Source organism: Perca flavescens, chromosome 8 (genome assembly GCF_004354835.1).
Source record: "Perca flavescens isolate YP-PL-M2 chromosome 8, PFLA_1.0, whole genome shotgun sequence".
Taxonomy (NCBI): Eukaryota; Metazoa; Chordata; class Actinopteri; order Perciformes; family Percidae; genus Perca; species Perca flavescens.
Genome location: NC_041338.1, coordinates 3,280,920 through 3,300,530, shown reverse-complemented (window position 1 = coordinate 3,300,530; position 19,611 = coordinate 3,280,920). Strand labels below are relative to the sequence as shown.

Below are 19,611 nucleotides of genomic sequence, written 5' to 3'. Positions count from 1 at the left end.
CCCCGGAAATCCATTTACATTACTTCTTGAGTTCGTCTCTGTTACTAAACTACAATTCCCATTCAGCTAGAAGGCTCCTCTTGCGAGGACCTCGCCTGAAGGATTATACAGAATTAGGGAAATGTTTAAACTATTTTACCGACGTAATTACCCAGTACTCGCATTTAAATAGAACTGGTGGATTTCATTTGAGCAAATGTTATCAAAGCATGTTTATAGAATTTATACTTTTTAAATTTCAAACCGGCACAAGCCCAAAACCTCCTATCTAATTTGCCGACGAGTGTATCATGGCGGCGCAGATGGCGGTAAATTCGGGTATGGACTATATTTATTTCATTAAGTAGCTTAATTGTGTTAATTCCGGGCAGTTACCAATGATTGATATTTCAAAGATAAGCAAACACATATTTGCTTTTTATCGCTATTCTTGTCGCATGTCATGTTTTGAGCACATAGTGATAGATCACTCAAATTCAGACTCGGGCTGCTAGGCTAACTTAGCTAGCCTAGCATGCAAGTAAACGTATGGTTAGCTAGCTAATGTTGGTTAAACAATTATTCGGTGCCGTGGGCAAACACGTTTACACCTAACTTTATCAAATGTTTACGTCAGAACTAATGCCATACGTGCAATGTGACTTCTCTGACGCAAATCCTGTCAAATGGGTCAGCAGGCGAGTTTACTTCTCCGGAAACGAAACTTAAACTAAAGTGACTTGGAACAAGCAAAGACATATTTGCCATCACTGCCTGGCATTCGTAACGTTACTACTGGGTTTCTGCTATTGCGCCACGTAAACAAATAATAAGACAAGACGTCTCGTCCAACAGTTAGCTAAGGTCCAGACTTAAACTGGCCTCTGGTTAACAATAACGTTACTCCTGTCAGTGGGAAATAAGTGAGTCGTTTACTGGTGACCTGGTTGATGTTCCTTAGTGACAGCTAGGCAACCTAGAAGTTTGATGCAATAATAAATAAATACCCAGTATCATTGAATAATTGGGCTTATCTACAATAACATTTAGGCTACATTGAAAACTAATATAAGTCATGTAATATTAAGGGAATTTCACTGGTACTATTTACTGTCATTCACATGTTCATCTTTCAACAGTGTATGGTGTTTATACATAAGCATCCTATCTGTACTAGTTATTACTTATTGTTGAAGTCTGGAAGAGGTTTACAATGTCAACAACATCATGAAACTGTCGCTGCCCAACATCCTGTCCTGTCAGTCATCAGATATTAAAGATGCTATTTGTTCCATAAACAATTATTCACTTTAACATTCAAAACTTACATTTTTTTATTGCCATAATAGACCCTACTTGACCCCAAGTATGAGTGCAGGATTCAGCAGTCATGACATGTAAACGCTAAGGGCGAGGTACCAATGACAAGTATGGTTATAGGAAATTAGCACAATAGGAGTGGGAAAAAACTGTTTTGTGCATGTGTGATGAAACAAGACCTTTTGAAAACCCATTTACCTACCCAGGAGCCAGTCTGTGGGGGCCGCTGAAGGAGTTGTGGGAGACAGTGGACGGGGCCGTGTTGAGGAGACAGCCAGAGAGTGTCCACCTGCTGGACCTGCAGCTGAAGAAACACAAACCACACTTTCTCTCACTCTATAAGAACCCGGTGAGATGCTGTGCAAACACAAACACATCCTTTGTTTAGTTTAATTTAGTTTATTAGGATCCCCATTAGCTACAACAGGGCTGCAGCTATTTCTCCTGGGTCCGAATTTGTAATGACATGTCATTTTATATGTGAATGTTACAATAGTGTTCTTCCCGTGTATCCTGCAACTTCCTTGGTGCAGACAGACTCATTTATATATACAGTGTGTCTTGAGACTCTCATGCTAACAACATCTGGTAATATCTTAATTTGCAGCCAAAGAGTGCAGAGCAGAGAGAGAAGGTGCGTAAAGCCAGCACAGAAGGCATCGCCATCCAAGGTCAGCAGGGCTCCCGCCTCCTTCCAGAGCAGCTTCTCTCAGAGGCCTTCATCCTCAGCGATTTGTTTGATATTGGGGAGTTAGCAGCTTTGGAGCTCCTGTTAGCAGGTAAAGTGGTAATAAAAAAGACATGACTTGTAAGTGTGTAAAAGAAGTTATGTAGTAAATTTGTTGAGCGTGTGTTATGTGGTATTTTGTATTATAGATACAGCACTCACAAAAGTTTACAATTACTTATTTTGTTTTAGGGTTGTCCTGATCAAATCCATGATTTGGAGACAAAGCCTTGCATGACTTTCAGTAATAAAGACATTGATGTTTCACACAATGGATTCTCTGAATATGTTTATCTGTCTCCAGGTGAGCAACAGCAGCCCCATTTTCCAGGTCTGACACGAGGTCTAGTAGCTGTGCTGCTCTACTGGGATGGAAAGCTTTGTTTGGCAAACTCCCTGCGCACACTCATCCAGTCACGCCATGGCAAGACCTTCACCCTGGACTTGAGGTGATAATGCTATATACAAGTAGTACATTCAAGCAGGTACTGGTGCTGTTAACAGTCCACATGATGAGCATATGATTGTCCTGTTGTTGTTTTTTAATACCCTATTTTCTTTTTATTAACCTGTACTGTTGCTTGTTGTCTCATTCAGTGGAGAGCTGGTGGCTTTGACAACCCGTTTTACAGATGAACTTATGAACCAGGGTCTGACCAAACGGCTCCTAACCTTGGTGTCAGAGATAAATGTGACACGTGAGTTTGAACGACTGCAGAAGGAGCGTGGCCTGGGCAACGAGAAGCACAGGAAAGAGGTGAGAGTAAATCTTTTGTGTTAATTTGAAACCGAGATGGTCATCTTTGCAATATATTCATTATCAATCATACTTGACTAGTGCAAAGCCAGTCAGTAGCTTTCTATTGTAACTTAAAAAGAAACCTAGAGTGGAAAAATATAAGGCGCGGAATACGGACAACATTTAACTTTCTCTCTTGTCCCCAGGTCTCTGACCTCATTAAAGAAAGCAGACAGGCCCTGGCAGACAGCCTGTTTTCATGGACCTGCCAATCACCTTTGTCTAAAGATGACACCCTGGCTCTTATTGGCCACCTGGAGACAGTAACAGCTCAAGCTGATGGCTCATTGGACAGTGTGAACCTGGCTCTGGTCATGGCACTTCTCTACTGCTTGGATGTCAGCTTTGTAGAACAGGGGACAGAAGATAGAGAAGGTGAGAACATGTTAAATGCATGTCCTTTGAATCATTTGAACTCTGATTGAAGTTGTTGGTTAAATCAACTAAAACGTACTACTTGTAGCTATTTTCACGGCACAATTGTTTTCCTATTGGTCGCCAGGCTGAGGTGAGTGACCTTACCTGTTGTCCTTGCCTCAACGTTTCTTCGCTCCGTCAGCTGGCCAGCTCTCTCCATTGCGGCGCTATTAGAGGATGGGTACCCGACCCGAGCCCGATGGTTTGGACAGATATTTAGAAATGTTGTTCGGGTTCGCCATAAGGCACTGAATATTTTAAATTTAAAACAGCTATTATGTAGGTAGCCAATGGGCCTGTTTCACTTAACGCAAAGCGTATTAACGTGCGCTTGTTGCCCCATGTGCTCTTCTGTTGACATTTCCGAATGCCTTCCTACAGTTGCTTAATAAAAGCAGGCTTTCCACACAAACAAACGTACATGTGTCACTAGTATGAGGAAAAAATTCAATTTTAACTGTCTCGGACATAAATATCTTAATGCCTGTCTGGTTCGGTTACTGCTCTGTCGGACACGGGCCGAGCTCAGACAGAAAAATGCGTCCCGATCCGCACTCTAGGCACTATGCGCTATGTCAACAGAAATTTCAGTTAGTTTCAGTGTTTTTCTTCTACAGCTAGTGACGGATTGTCTTTGTTCCTCTAGATCTGATCCAGGCACTGCCAATGCTGACTGAGAGGCAGTATGTGGCTGCGGTGCACAGCCGTCTGATGGACGGCCAGCCGTGGAAGCTTCCAGGTCTGCAGGCTGTGTGTCGACTGGCCTGGGCTCTGTCTCTGAGGGTCCTTTCTCAGCTACCACAGGGATGTGGTAAGGCCCTTTTTCTTAAACATGCATTAAATATGCCTCATAGCTGTTTGAAAAAGAAATGTTGATGGAATATGAGGTCTCAAAGATAATAGTCATTTAAATGTAGTATATTCTGTGTGTGTGTGTGTGTGTGTGTGTGTGTGTGCGCGTGCGTGTGTGTGCGCGTGCGCGCTGTGCAGCCCTGGTTGAATTCACTGAGGCAGACGAGGCTCTGGCTGACCAGGCTCTACTGGGAGATGTCTTCCTGTTTACGAAGGAGGGCATCCTGGGATGTGAGAGTTTTGCCCAGGAAGAGTTTTACATCCGCCGCCTCCATTCACTCATCACAGACTTCCTGGCCCTCATGCCAATGAAGGTGAGAGATACCACAGGGGTCCACTACCAATGTTTATACTTAAGTAAGAGGTTGACTTGTGTGGATGTCATGTTGTATGTGTCAGCTCGTCTCTGATTAGTTATCAGGTTGTAGTTTTGTTTTATGTAATTAACATCTTTCTGCGTTTTTTTTTTTTTTTTTTTACTGTAGGTGAAACAACTTCGTAACCGCGCTGATGAGGATGCCCGTCTGGTGCACATGTCCCTACAGATGGACAGCGAGCTTCCGTCATCGTTACGCAAGGACTTAGACCACCTCATGATCCTCGTCAGTGTTTTTTACAAACAGATGCACACATCAGCTAACATCACCTTTTACATTTCAAAGTTCTAACTGATTATGTTATCCAAAATTATACTGATTGCAGTAGTAAAATAAGCTTCAATTTCTAGATGAGCAACATTAAAAGCAAAATTGTGTAGGGGAAAATGCTGCAGTGGCCTGACAGTTGTAAAAGTGTTGGTTACTGCTTTGTCTTTCCAGATCGGGGAGTTTTACAGTAAAGACTCATTTGGGCTGGAGTTGGGTTTGGAGTTCTGGTGTCCCACAGAGTCTCTCCAGCACACCTCCCTGCAGGGATCCTACCTGGGAATGGCACTGCAAAGGCCTCCGCATAAACAGGTAAGAGCTGCATTTTGTGGAACCTGGTTGCACAAAAATTCAGTTTCTTCTCACACCAAGAATTGTAGTAGGTGAGAAAGTAGTAATGAAAGGTAATAAAATATGTAGAATTTGGATAACTTGGGTTTAGGCTGTCATGAGATGCTGTTTTTGCAAACCATGTATTTCTTTCTGTTGAAAGTTTTTTTTTTTATTTATCTTTTTGTGTTCTTGTTGCAGGTGGTTTTGTCCAAGTTTGTGCGCCAGATGGGAGACCTCCTGCCCGCCACCCTCTATATCCCCTATCTCCGAATGCTGAAAGGGCTTGCCAATGGTCCTCAGTGTGCCCACTACTCCTTCAGCCTGCTTAAAACCAACGGAGCCACACACAGTAAGAGCAGATTGTTGGTATAACGTCAAAGACAAATAATTGTCTGGGATTAAGAATACATTTGGAAATTCATTGGATTTTGTGGTAATCTGGAGTGGGAATTTCTGCCATGACTATTTTTGTATTATGTGGCTGTCCAGTAGTAAATATGAAAAAAATATATAAAGACTTTCGAATCCTAATTAATGTAGCTTCAAATGTAGTTGGTATGAACATCAGACTCTAAAAGCCTATTGCTTTAGTTTAATACATATCCAAATGAATACCAATTCATTTCATGTTTGCAGGTGACAACATTCAGGGAGTTTCAGGCAGCCCGGTGTCTTGGGAACATTTCTTTCACTCCCTTATGCTCTACCATGAGAACCTGCGACGAGACTTTCCAAATCCAGATGCAGCACACTACCGCCACCCGCCACTAAGGGGCATCACCCAAAGAGAGCTGGACGGACTCACCTCATTTTTGCAGCTGCTCACAACCATCATTACATGGGTATGGAACAACATTCACTGCTCATATTACGTGGAGTATAAAACAACATTAAGGCCTGGATTAATGTGTGATTTGTGTTATTTTGAATTCCTTATATACTCTACATGTGTCTTTGAAAACTCCTAACATTCAGGTTGCTGAGATAGTTCCTATCTAACTGTATTGAGGTGTGTGTGTATGTGTGTAAGTGATTTTTTTTTTTTTTTCTCCCTAGAGTGAAAATGCTCGACTGGCGTTATGTGAGCATCCCCAGTGGACCCCAGTTGTAGTGATGTTAGGGTTGCTACAGTGCAGCATTCCTCCCATCCTAAAGGCTGAGCTCCTGCACTGCCTGGCAGCCTTTGGGAAGTCACCAGAGATCGCTGCTTCACTCTGGCAGTCACTGGAATATACACAGGTTGGCCTTTTATAAAATAGTACAACAATTTTAGTTGGTTTTATAAGAAGGAGAGTGCCATTTGTCGTATAAAGTATTAACATAAACCAAAAAATGTCATTTGATATCTATATAATGTTCAGGATCGAGTCTGTGAAGTGTTCTTATTTTGCCAATAACACCAGACTAAGAAAAAACTTCAAACTTTAAATTTAGTGTCAGTCCCATTATCTGAGTGGCTGTCAGATTTCTTTTCAAACTGTAGGTGCATTCTCTTATCTTTCTCTAAAAGTCTTTATTTTTGAAGTGTTATGTAATTGTTCTGCAGTTTGCTGTGTTGTCAGATATTTTTGTATCAGTTTTTAAGTTTTCTAACTTCATGTTCTTTTACCTCAGATCCTTCAGACAGTGCGAGCCCCGGGACAGAGGCAGGCTGCTGGAATTGAGGTGAGTCTTTGGTGGTTCGTGAGTGTGATGCTGGATGCTCACTACCCAACCCAATTTGAGGGAAAGTTTAGAATGATTCTCTCTCTCTCAACTTCAAGATAGGGCTGTAGCGATACACTAATCTCACGATACGATACACGATATGCAGCTCACGATACGATATATATCACAATATTCAGCCAACGATACGATTCGATATATTTCGATACACTTACATCATTTTCTGAAAGATTTAAAGGGGACCGAGGGATTTTGGTGACATCTTGTGAGTGTTCCATTTACTTGGATTTAATTAATTGAACTGAAAACATCAATTACACAATATATGTCTCTGACTGGAGAGTCTACAGCAGGGATCATCAACTACATTTTTTTCAGAATTTTTCTAAGCACTCTGGCGGCCGGACTTTTTCAAATAAAGAAAATAAAATGAATTTATACCTAATATGCCTATTCTTGTTCGAAATTTTCACTTTCTTACTGAATTAATGCTACTATTTTTTACATGTATTAGTGTGAGCAAACTCCTAAAAAACATGGAAACTCCATAATAATAACTGGCTCTTTAACTAGAAATAGATCTCAGACTAGGAGGCAGTTCACTGAGGAGTGATGGTTAAAGTCTGTGATTATGGAAACATTACTGTAGTATGCAGCATCCTGATTGGTGGAAAATGCTTGCAGAAAGAAAGGCTGTTGTCAGGTAAACATGTCACTGTCAAAGACGCTGAAGCAAAAAGTTGAAGTGGAAAAGCCAAAAGCCAAAAGCCCAGCTTTAATGATGAATTGACTGATAAGCAGGCTATGCACTCGTCATGTATGCCTCATTTGCAATGAAACGATGTTGTTGCAAAATAATACAACCATCATCATCATCCTCATTATCATCATCACTCGAACATAACGATCGCGTCATTCACGTGCATATTAAGTAGCTCCAGATTGTCCGCTCGAGCTAGATCTAGCGGAGGGTTTGGTTTGTTCAGCCAGCAGTGAGGTTTACAAGAATTTGTCAAAATTTCCAGATTCCCGGCAACCTAAGATAAACAGTTAGACTACAAACCGACAGCTTTTGTTTTAGCTTGTTTGTAAAAATTCGCTATTTGCAGAGTAGAGCTGTGTTTGCGTAAAACCGCGCGGTGGACTGAGCAGATTGAAATATCACTGTCTACATGTTTATGCCGGTCTACACAAGTGAGTGCATTGATAAGTATTGACTTTCTACTCACGAAGGTTTAATTGTAGCCTATTTACAGAAAAGAGACCAGCGTGAGTTCATCTGCCCCAGCGGCCGTTGGTAACTCTGTATCGTTCCCAGTCAGGTGCTGCGTGTTTTAACCTTTAACACACACACATCTCGGCTCAGCGGTGTGTGTGTTTTAACGCACACACATCTCGGCTCATGCTGTGTATGTGTTTTAAGAATCGATGAAATTGCTCAGCCTTACTTCAAGATAGGTAATTAATATGGTTCATTAGTTGGTACAGACGGCAATTAGACAACTGAGGGCTGCCAGGATCATTTTTAATTTGCATCAAGGTTACTTTGGTTGATGCCCAAAGGAAATATGTTTTAAGACCCAAACGTGTTGTGATGCATAATAATGCAGACAAAAAGTGAAAGAGTTCTCATCTTTAAATGCTGCTGTTGTTGTTGTTGTTGTTGATAAAGTAGCATTTGAGATTAAATTGCTATTCAGCATAAAGCTAGAGACAAAAAATTGACTATTATCTCTCATCAGTTTGAAAACCTTCCTGTTCAAAAGTTATGCAACCTATAAGAATTTCCCTCGGCATAAATACAATTATATGTTTATTCTGTCTTTATTTATCAGGATTAATCAAGTTCCTGTCTTATCTTGGATGGACATTTAGTTGGCAAACTTTGTCGATATATTTGTTTTCTGGCTCTCAGGTGGAGCTGAGGGAGATTGAGTCAAGCTGCGAGGAGTATCCCCTGACGCGAGGATTCTGTCATCTGATCAGCACACTGGTCGAGAGCAGCCTGCCCATTAATTTAGGGGCGGGGCTACGCGTACCAGGCTTTCAGCCTTACCTGAACTTCTTGCGTGACTCGGTGTTCCTCCCCTTCCCCACCAGAGCATATCGCCGTCCAGCTGAGAAGGTAAAATGCTGTGTAGTTCTCTCCCGGTGTCCTATAAGGTGAAGACATGTAGCTGTGGCATGCATGTATGCTCTTTGAACTACACATACATCTGTTCATTTACTTTCCTTTTTTTCCATTTTTGCCACCTCTCAGTGGGAGGTTGCTGATGCTGTCCTGGAGGTGTTCCACAAGCTGCTGCGGGACTACGAGCCCCAGCCGTCTGACTTTGTCCAAGAGATGGTGGAGCTGCAGGGGGAGCAGGTCACAGCCCACAAGCCCCCTGGCCACAGCATCATGTTCCACCTGCTCAATGACTCGCCAATGCTGGCGCTCTGCCTCAGCCTGCTGGAGGAGGGCGTACGCCAGCTGGACACCTATGCACCCTTCCCTGGTGAGAGAACATATGCAGCTGCTGTCCGAGAAAGAGAGATTGCTCGCGTGTGTGTGTATGTTTGTTCTGACGACATGCTCCGTTACTCTTCCCCTAAAGGTAAGAAGCTCTTGGAGTCAGCGGTGCTGCACTGCCTGTGCCTGCTGGACTTGGCTCTGCAGAAGGAGGTGGTGTTCATGGACCTCCTCAGGGAGAGCCAGGCCTCCATGCTGGTTTCCCCCTTGGAGCAGCTCCTGCAGGGGGTCAGTCCTCAAACTCGAAGGGCAGATCACATTGTCAATATTGCCAGGTAAGGGCATGTAGGTTTTAAAGAGCCCCTGTTATGCTCCTTTTCAACGTCCTCCTTGAATCATTTTACATGCTTTGATGTTCAAAAAACATACTATATTTCTCCTACTGCCCATTGCTGCAATGGGTCCACCTGAAACGCTCAGTTTGAGAGACAGATCCATTTGGAATGAAATGTTTTTTTGTTTTTTTTTACTTTATACATCTATTGCATACACACAAACTATATAACACACTAAAAGACGAGAAAACCCCCAAAAAGCATAATGGCACAATAAAACCCAAACTGTGGTATTGACCCCATGGTTATGTCTTTAGTTGAGTCTGTTCTCGAATAAAATGTTTATCTCTTCATGCTCTACTAGTTAGAGTTGAAATGTTATTAAACCTCTTCAGAAGTCACAGTAGGTTATATTTAAGGGAAAAACACTACTCTTTAAAAGGCTAATTTGTTGAGAATGAGTAGAACTTAATGGTGACCTATGTTGGTCCCTTGCAGGTATCTGTACCACAGCAGCTCTAACCCAGAGGCTGCCTTCCAGAGTGCCAAGATCCTGCGACGTATCGCCAACTACCCCAACATTCAGACTAGGCTGGTGGGAGATTTTACACACGACCAGGTATTTGTCAAAGTCTCAACTCTTAACAAATGAAGAATACTTTTCCTCCAAAGCTTCAGGATATTTCGCAAAAGGTTAAACGGTAAGCAAAAGAAAATGGTTACAAGAAAACCAAAATATTGTACAGTAGTCTAATATATTCTCATTTACATATTTCAATTAGATAGAATAAATCCTGGATGCCATTCTACTTTTTAGATAGACCCTTAGATGTGGATTACATGATCCCAAAATGTATTAAGTCAAACAATGCAATTTCTGTTTTTTCTATAATATGTATTGGTCAGGGTGTGTTTTTTTACTTGATTCACTGAGGTGCGTCTTTGTCAATGATCTTCCCTGCGGTCATGTGGGAATCTTTTGTTGTGTTTGAAATTGAGAATTCTTTTTGTCTGTCCCTCAGTCTGTGAGTGACAAGCTTATGGCAGGCTTTGTGGAGTGTCTGGACAGTGAAGAGGCTGAGGAGGGAACAGAAAATGGAGATGGTGAGAGACGACAGTGTTGTCTGTGACATTTTTCATCAGTCCAAAAACTGTACCATCTTCTGCATTTGGTTTAAATCCTGCTGTTTTCGTATTGTGAAATCTACCTACTTCATAACCCCCAAACTTCAGACTCGCACCCACAAAAGAATGTTGCAAGAATCCGGCATGAAACCCAGATCCATATGCTGAACCTGCTCATCACCTCCTTGGAGCTGAAGACACCAAATCTAGCCCTGTACCTTTTGGGCTATGAAGTAAAGAAGCCTGTGTCCTCCACCAACCTCCAGGACCCAGGTCAGACCACTGCTTTAGCTGTTGGCATGTTCATTTTGGTGGCTGTTGTTAGCGATGTTTGTGGGCTTCTGGTTTGGATGGAAAGGGATCAGATGACCTGAGTGTTATCTTTCAGTTGACGGTGCATTTGTTTGCTACAGGTGTGTTGGGATGTCCACGGAGCTGCCTGCACGCCATACTGAGTCTGCTGCAGAGAGGCACCGAGAAGAGATCAGGACCGGTACTCACACAACAGGCCCCACACCTGGCTGAGCTCTGCTACCAGGTACTCATCATCCTCTACTCCAACTGCACCTTCATTTTTGCCTTTTATGCCCAGCAGGTTGAATGTATATATGGAGTTTGTGTGTGGGCTGATTGTTTGATTAATCCATTTTCAATCAATATGCAATCAATATATTTTCTTGTTTGCGTGTCTCTGCCATGGTCTCCCTCTCTCAGGTGATCTACCAGCTGTGTGCCTGCCCAGATACATCAGGACCCACCATGCGCTATTTGAGGACCAGCCAGGATTTCCTGTTCTCTCACCTGCAGCACCTACCCTTCATCCTGCCTAGTGAGTTCAGGATCCCGGCCGATCTCCTTGGTCCTAAAATATATATTCGGCAATACGGACTTAATGAATGGAAAAACATGAAGCAAAGAGGCAGGAACTGGGAAGCAGGAAATTCATAACATTTAATAGAAATTAGTGGTTGTTTGTATTCCTTCTGGAAGAAAATAATGGATGTCAGAATTGTGTCACAGAGATATACTTGTAAAAAAAACAAAGCCAGGAAATGGAAGCAATAATACAATATGAATGTGGGCGTGTTAAAGAGAATACAGTACAAGTCTTTTCTTTTCATTGCTTTGATTCTACTTTGTGCTGCCTTCAGGTAACCAGATAGCTGCCCTCTCCCAAATGTCTTGGCTCATGAAAACAGCTGCCATTGAGCTGAGGGTGACCTCACTGAACCGCCAGCGTTCACATACACAACGCCTTGTCAGCCTCCTGTTGGATGACCAGCCACACACTCAACATACAGGTATATCAGTTGTCAAGTGTTTTCACAGGACACATTTCAATTTATACACACTTTTTGGCCTTGTTTTTTTTTTTATATTTATTGGTTTAAAAGATAATTTCAATTGGCCAGAGTCTGGCGATACTATGATTAAATATACAATAAATAATAAAGTAATGATCACACACATGCACATTCAAACTCCCAATCACCATGACCACTTGACAAAGCTCATTAATGAACCTAAGAACCTCATAACTTATTTTTTAGCTGACGGGGAATCGGGAATGGAGGAAGAAACCAGATCGGTCAGCGGGTTCCTGCATTTTGACACGGTTTCTAAAGGTTTGTACAAGGCTTACCACGGTAGTCAGTGTTTCCAGTGTTACACAACGGTCGGGTACACACCGATTACATTTATTTCCCACTGCTGTTTTGTTTATTTATAGAAATGAAACCCATGTAGTTAATTTTCGCTCCTGTTCATCAAATAATAAAACTCTGTATTTGTAAAATACCACGTGTGTTATCAATACTCGGCCGACCGTTCTGCAGAGTCGCAGCACAGTAGCAATATCTTGGATGTAAACCCAATGCCAAACGGGAATCTGATAATGTTAATGACGTAATCTGTAAACTCCAGCTAGAACGCAGTGCAGCCGCAGCAGATGATTGACCAGAGAGGCACTCTTCAGATATTGAGCGTCATCAATGAATATCTTTTACTGTAAACTGTCCGGTGTAGCCAGTAACACCGGTGTTGTCATAAGTTCATTAACCGGTGGGGAAACTTCCTCACCGTGGCATCCCCACTGAATACACATTTGAATCAAATATCAATAGCTAAATACAGTCGACGTTTAATGACTCTTCACACACTTGAATATGTTTGAGTAATCAATTCAAGCTGTCATTTAAGGCTCTTGTTCTTTTAATCTCATCTTGTCCTTGTTTGATGCGATCAGTGCGCAGGAAGTTGCTGAGTGTGCTGGACGCCATCGATTTCAGTCAGGATATGCCTGAGCTGCTGCAGCTGGACTTCTTTGAGCGTGCTCAGATAGAGCAGGTGATCACCAACTGTGAGCATGTCAATGAGCAAGGACACACTGTGTGCAACGTTAAGGTGGGTTTCCAGGATCACCACTTACTCAGTTCTGTTGTGTTGTTTCAACTTTTTGTTTGTGTTTACATTATGTGTTTACGTGTTTGATCTTCCACTGATGTGTAATATTTAATTTATTTTTATTTTTTTTACAGTTGCTGCATAGAGTGCTGGTCGCTGAGGTGAATGCACTGCAGGGAATGGCAGCCATTGGACAGAGGCCCCTGTTAATGGAGGTGAGTGTACTAAAACTAATGGGACTTAATGTTTGTGTAATTTACCAACCTGTTGTAAATGACTCCCAAAGCTGTGATTAAAAACACTCTGTCTACATTCATCTTTGTCCCTGGGTGTGTTCTTCAAGGAGGTGAACTCCATCCTGCAGCAGGTGGTGGAACGCAACCGCGTCCGTAGGAGTTTGAGTGCAAAGCGCCATGCGCTGCGGTCCTGGAGGAGCCTGGTGGAGACGCTGCTGACCACCTGCCCTGCTGATCTCATACCTGCTGATGACAGGCAGCTCATCATCAGAGACCTGCTGCTCGACCTGCACGATAAGGTCAGTGAGGATGAATGTTAGCCTGGCTGACACCAGAGCCCTTCTCATTTGTAACTGAGAGTGGGTCTGAGAAAGGTTCATTGACAGTTCATTTCCAAAGGGACGTCACCAATAGACGCCGCTCAAATGCCTCTGGGCGCATTGGATAGTCCTTCAACCAATCAGAAAAACGATCCGGGTGACGCTGCGCTTTGGTAGCCGTCATGTTGAATGTAAACAAAAAGCTGGTTGTGATTGGTGCCTCGATTTTGGGGACATTGGGGACATTGGAAATGGGTTTGAATGGGCTGTTCTCCAAACTGACTTGCAGAGCAAATCTCAAATTTGCCGGAATTTTGTCACGGTTTAGATGAATGTCACATGGAAGGTGAAATAAGTGTAGCAATGATATCAATGCATTGAAGGGGCATAACTGTATTTTGGGTGCAGTCATTTATGAAAAGGTTTGGTTGGGTACAATTTTAATGCTGATGTGTTTTAGTGCTGCTCATCTTTACACGTGTATTGAATCAATCAAAGTAGAGAAAAACCTGAAACATTGCTAATGAGTTCCTGTAACATAACGATTACCTCAAATCGCCAGGTTGTTCTAAAAACTAAATGTAAATGTCACTGTGCATTGCCCAGGTGTTATCTGAGGATGCAGCAGGAGAACTGATGCCCATTGTTGCTGGGGCAGTCTTCACTCTGACAGCCCACCTCAGCCAATCAGTCCTGTCTGAGCAGCAGCAGGGGGCGGGATTAGAAGCGTCTGGCTTTGCCTCCATTGCCAACTCCGCCCTGCACCTGATTCTCCGCAAGCTGCTGGACTTCATCCTTTGCACTGGTAAGTGATGACATAAACCTACACTATCTTACATGGGATATGTTGCTAGGATAAACCTTGGTCAGGTTACGTTTTTAAAATGTTGTCTTTTGCACTTTAAGGGGGTGGATACCAGCGTCTGCGTGCTCACTTGTATGGCTCCCTGCTGTACTACCTTCAGATTGCCCAGAAACCTGAAGAACCAGACACTCTGCAGACAGGTACAACACAGAAACATTAATACAGACTTTCTAGAAAACATATACGTATTTATTTCAAGCGGGATATGGAAATCTAGTATTATTAAGTCAAGGGGGCAATGTACACATGTTGTCTGGTCATCTGAGAAAAACTCCCTCTCCATCCCTCCAGCAGGGAAGGCAATGTGGGAACGTCTCACAGCCCCCGAAGATGGTTTCTCCAAACTGCAGAGAGAGAATCTCGCTATCATTGAGAGCTATGGCAGAGCTCTTATGGAGGTGGTGTGTCGGGACGCCTGTGATGGCCACGAAATCAGCAGGGTAAGAGCCAAACCATGCAGTTCATACAACAATATGATTCATGTACTTACGCTGCCATTTTCAGCCTCATTCTGACATGATGTTAACATTATGTTGCCAGGTTTCAAAAACATTGTAAAATAAAGTTATTGAAAGTAAACCATGCATATGGCATTGCAAAGCTCTGTTGAGATAAATTCAGTTTAAATAGCTGAGACAAATACCTCTTTGTTTGACTACTAACCAGTGCTTGTTTTATCATCCTTGTCTCCTCTTCCTGTCTGTCAGATGTTGGCTCTGGCGGTGCTGGACCGGATCTTGTCCATAGACCGTCAGAATCAGTGGCTGGTTTACTTATGCAACAGTGGCTACCTGCGGTCGCTAGTGGAGAGCCTGAGACAGGATGATGCTGCCCTGCAGAGCCTGCTCACACCTCAGCCACCCCTCCTCAAACCACTCTACATCTATGAGAGCAAGATGGTGAGGAGATGTGCACTTTTACAGACACAGTATGTTTTGCATTGTAAATTGGACCTGTAGCCTTCGTCTGAAGCCTCTGTACGTAGAGGATTATGAAGACACAAACTCTGCTCTGTGTTTTTTTAGGCCCTGCTGACTCGTGTGGCTAAGACGGGTCAGGGAGCTGTGGAGCTGCTGCGCTGTGGGCTGGTGGCCCAGCTGATAGAGTGCCAGGTGTTTGACATGGTACCTGACAGCGATGCACACAGGTAGGGGTGTGGAAAAAGGGGGTGGAGTAGCTTCCAAGTGTGTTTATATATATATATATATATACACACACACACACACACACACACACACACACACACACACACACACACACACACACACACATTTCTGACATTTAGACCTGAGCCTTCTCAATTGACAGATTTTACCAAATTAGTGTAAAGAATTAAAAACTACATGTTAGGATGGTAATTCCTCACTAAAGCAACACAATTAAAAGCTTGCAAGTTAAAAAGGCAGGTAGTTTTAAATTTAGCATCTTGCCTTTATTCCAGTGCATTTAACTGACTCTTAAGGTGTCTATTAATAGTATTACCTAAGTCTGTGTCTGTTCCCTTGTGGTCTACAGGGTGATGCGGGACCCATCCGGCTTCATCCCCAGCCCTATGGACCGCTACAGGCAGATTCTCTTACCGACCCTAAGGCTCTTTCAGGTGATCCTGACCTCTACCACCATGAACCACCAGCAGGGCGCGGCACAAGTAAGCACACAATTATAGAGATCACAAAGACAACTTTTAACCTTTTTTTCTCATTTGACCTTGAAAATCCACAAAAGTCAGATTCTTTAAGGTCTTAAATGCTGTCTTGTGTCTGTAGTAACTCTGTAGACCTAGATGGGATTAATGCTCATTTAAAAATGAGTGTGTTTCTGACAACTTTTTTGTTTTTGTACAGTATGAGGCCATAAAAAGATTTATAAACATTGCACTTCCATCCTAACTCTCTCTCTCTCTCTGTGTGTGTGTGTGTGTGTGTGTGTGTGCGTGCGTGCGTAGGTTCTCCAGTGGCTGATAGTGCATGCCGACACCATTCAGTCCCTGTTGCGCTGTCAGGAGCTCAGTATGGGAGCATTGCAGGAGCTCTCTTTGCTCACTGGTATCATCAGTAAGACTGCTCTGCCAGGTACATTAATAAGTCATTCTTCTCTTCTAATGCACTTTGCTTTCTAAAATATTTTCCCATTTTCATTGCGCAAACCTTATATACACACACCAGACTGCATGAATGGTGTTCATGTACTGCTTGGTCTCTCAGGGGCCCTTGAGACGGGTGGGGAGGTCAACAGTGCGGCTATAATGGAGTTCCAGGGTCACATCAACAGATTCCAGGTTAGACAGCTGCCATTGTTTTTATATGGTATAGAATAGATGCGTTTTGCTGTATCCCTGACAATGCATATCTATTTCAGTGTGTAAATTGTACAGTTAGTAATGCATCTCTTCTTTTTTAGCGTCTCTGTCTGTCCTTGCTCGGCCGTCTGGCAGGGAGCGAGCAGGAGAGGTTGCTGAAGCAGGCTGAGGTTGCTGCACCTGGAGACTCAGCAGACAGACGAGAGGAGATGGAGGTGGCTATGCAGCAGGTCTGACAACAAGCATTCTATAAACAAAGTAGTGAGAGATTCATGGTGAAGGGTCGTGGTGCCTGTGACTACATGGTATTTTGCAATTTCTTCAGAAGTGTGATGAGCGTGTTTCCTTGAAATGTCAGAAGGTAGTTCCTAGTTAGAAGTTACCCAGTTTACAGTTTACATATTCCAACAGTATAATTGACAGTGGAATGAAAAATGGCACTGAAACAATGCGACTGGAGTCTTGTTTCCACATAGTCATGATTATTCACCAGTGTCCTGGATTGTCAGTGACCTGAGAGGTGCTGTCCTCTGTACCCAGGTGCGTGCTAACATCATGGAGTACTGCCAAACGCTGCTGCTGCAGAGCTCAGCCCAGGCCCAGTTCAGCATCTGCCTCTTCAGCCCGTCAGGCAGCGAGCCAGCTGGCAGGGACGGAGGACGCACAGGTCGGTGATATTCTACCCATACTTAAGACGAGGAAAAGGGATGACTCATGTCACTGTATACTGTGAACAAGGCATACTATTGTATTTTTTGTTTCCCATTTGAAATGTCCTTTTCAGTGTCTAATAGATGATAGATCAATCTAGAAATCCAGAATCTCTTGAGGCCCTTTTAGCTTTTGCCACAAATTAGCTTTTTACTTTCAACCGCTCTTATCCACTTCTACAAGTGTGAGACTGAACCACGGCTTATTTTTTTAAGATCTGTCATCCACTCTGCCATCAATGGCTTACTCCCGGGCCCCCAGCCTGGGTCTGGTCCTGTACCTGCTGAAGAACAGCGCTGCAGATTTCTTCCGCTTCCACCAGATTCACAGACAAAGCTTGGGCAAGCTGCAGAGCCTGGATCAGCTTCCTCCTGAGGAGCTCAAGGAGGTAACGATGGACCAATACACAGATTCACTCTTTCTCACACTCACCACACTGCTGTGTGTGTGTGTGTGCGTGTATGTGTATGTGTGTATGTATGTATGTATGTATGTATATATGTATATGTATATGTGTATATATATATATATATATATATATATATATATATATATATATATATATATATATATATATATATATATATATATATATATATATGTGTGTGTGTGTGTATATATCTCTTTAATTGATGCACCTTTTTGGCTTCAACATGCATTGTCTTCGGTTCTAACCACAGATTTCTTCTCTGTAGTTGTGCCAAGGCCTGGTGTCAGGCCCAGGAGGGGTGGAGAAAATCTCATCAGTCCAGAGGAGCTTGCTGGCCAAGAGACGACTGGTCCAGCTTATCAACAACAGAGCCAAGCTGCTGGCCCTGTGCTCCTGTATCCTTTGGTCCCTTACAGGCACGGGTGTATTGATAGGACTACAGCGTTAGACTAACGGACATTTTCCGAAAAAAATCAACCCTCATTTAGCCCATTATTGTACATTTGTCTTTGGGAGTTCCCTTCTGTAAATTGGAATAAAACCACGTAGAAATGCCACATCATGAATTGCTGTGAAACGCCTTGACCTTCCTCTTCCTCAGACGTTATCGAGACATGTTTATTTGTGTTGTGGCGCCACCTGGAGTACTACCTGTTGCATTGTACTCCCACTGACCCCAAGGACTCCCTGATGCCTGGAGCCAGTTTGTATAGATCTCGCCTCACAGACGGTGAGATATGTACATTTAAAGCAGACCTGACCAATAACTTGCAGATACATAACGTTGTTATTAAAACTCCACTGAGAGGTTTTAGCTTGATTGCAATCATTTCATTTAAATATTCATGTTCTTCAGACTCGTTTGGCGGGTTGCAGGCAAGTGGAGGGCGTTGCCTCGGTCTATCCCGAGTCAGCCAGCAAGACCTAGACCTGGTAAGAAATGGCACACGTGGGCATGAGCGTAGTGTCAGTTACACTCTGAATGCTGCTCTGACAAACCTTCATGTTGTGCATCTGTTTACATCACTGCCTGCATTAGTCCTGATCCCTTCTGTTTGTGTGAGTGCAGCTGAAGAGTGACATGGCTGCAGGTTTTGGAGAGGCTCTGCAGAGGAAGCTGCTGGAGGTGGAGGGTTTGTACAGCCAGGTCCGCTCCCGCTACACCTTCATCCAGGCCCTGGTTCGCAGGATCCGTGGCCTGCTCCGACAGCCCAAAAGCTGAGACACAAAAATACAAAGACTGTCCAAGACCCAAAATCTCAAGTTTGATTTTGACTCAAACCGCCTACCAAGCGACAGTGGAAAAACTACCAAGGATTCAACTTTCTGATCTGTTGCAGCTCCTCTCTTGACTATTGTGTGATGTTAACACCATCGTGGTGGTGCATTCTGAGTGACCCAATACTAATTATGTTTGAGTAGCACTGTGCAAGGAGCGTTTCTCAAAGAAGGGAGTAAAAGTAACTTGCAGAACACAAATTTGTACTCGTTAAGAGAATTTGATATTCATTCTTTGGTCTGATTTCTCTTTTTTTCCTTTATGAAAATAAACGTTTTCTAAATCTGTTAAATACTCGTCTTATGTGTGTGAACTAGACAACAACCCACCCGAACCTCACCAGAAATGGAATTTATTTTGTTGGCGATGGCAAACTGGAGCCATTATCTGCCGACATGCATTCAGGTGATTATACGGTGT

At 43.1% G+C, this 19,611-nt stretch overlaps 1 protein-coding gene across 2 annotated transcripts; it reads left to right on the top strand.

Annotated features, from left to right (window-relative positions):
- The first annotated feature begins 84 nt into the window (after window positions 1-84).
- nup205 (nucleoporin 205) lies at window positions 85-19,483 on the top strand. 2 transcript variants are annotated; one of them, XM_028584657.1, is made up of 42 exons: window positions 85-318; window positions 1,506-1,648; window positions 1,907-2,078; window positions 2,331-2,475; window positions 2,624-2,783; window positions 2,972-3,200; window positions 3,889-4,053; window positions 4,233-4,408; window positions 4,580-4,696; window positions 4,913-5,050; window positions 5,270-5,420; window positions 5,708-5,913; window positions 6,128-6,310; window positions 6,686-6,736; window positions 8,652-8,861; window positions 8,997-9,234; window positions 9,334-9,523; window positions 10,022-10,142; window positions 10,546-10,627; window positions 10,757-10,921; window positions 11,062-11,186; window positions 11,363-11,477; window positions 11,800-11,949; window positions 12,199-12,273; window positions 12,894-13,051; window positions 13,186-13,266; window positions 13,395-13,586; window positions 14,214-14,412; window positions 14,514-14,612; window positions 14,767-14,912; window positions 15,180-15,371; window positions 15,498-15,619; window positions 15,988-16,120; window positions 16,418-16,544; window positions 16,677-16,750; window positions 16,873-17,001; window positions 17,312-17,438; window positions 17,698-17,870; window positions 18,178-18,307; window positions 18,514-18,642; window positions 18,769-18,845; window positions 18,982-19,483. In XM_028584657.1, the coding sequence occupies exons 1-42, from the start codon at window positions 291-293 to the stop codon at window positions 19,132-19,134; spliced, it is 5,976 nt and encodes a 1,991-aa protein (XP_028440458.1). In that variant the 5' UTR covers window positions 85-290; the 3' UTR covers window positions 19,135-19,483. The 2 variants fall into 2 exon arrangements, with proteins under 2 accessions (XP_028440458.1, XP_028440457.1); XM_028584656.1 differs by having other exon boundaries at window positions 14,764-14,912.
- Window positions 19,484-19,611: the final 128 nt, after the last annotated feature.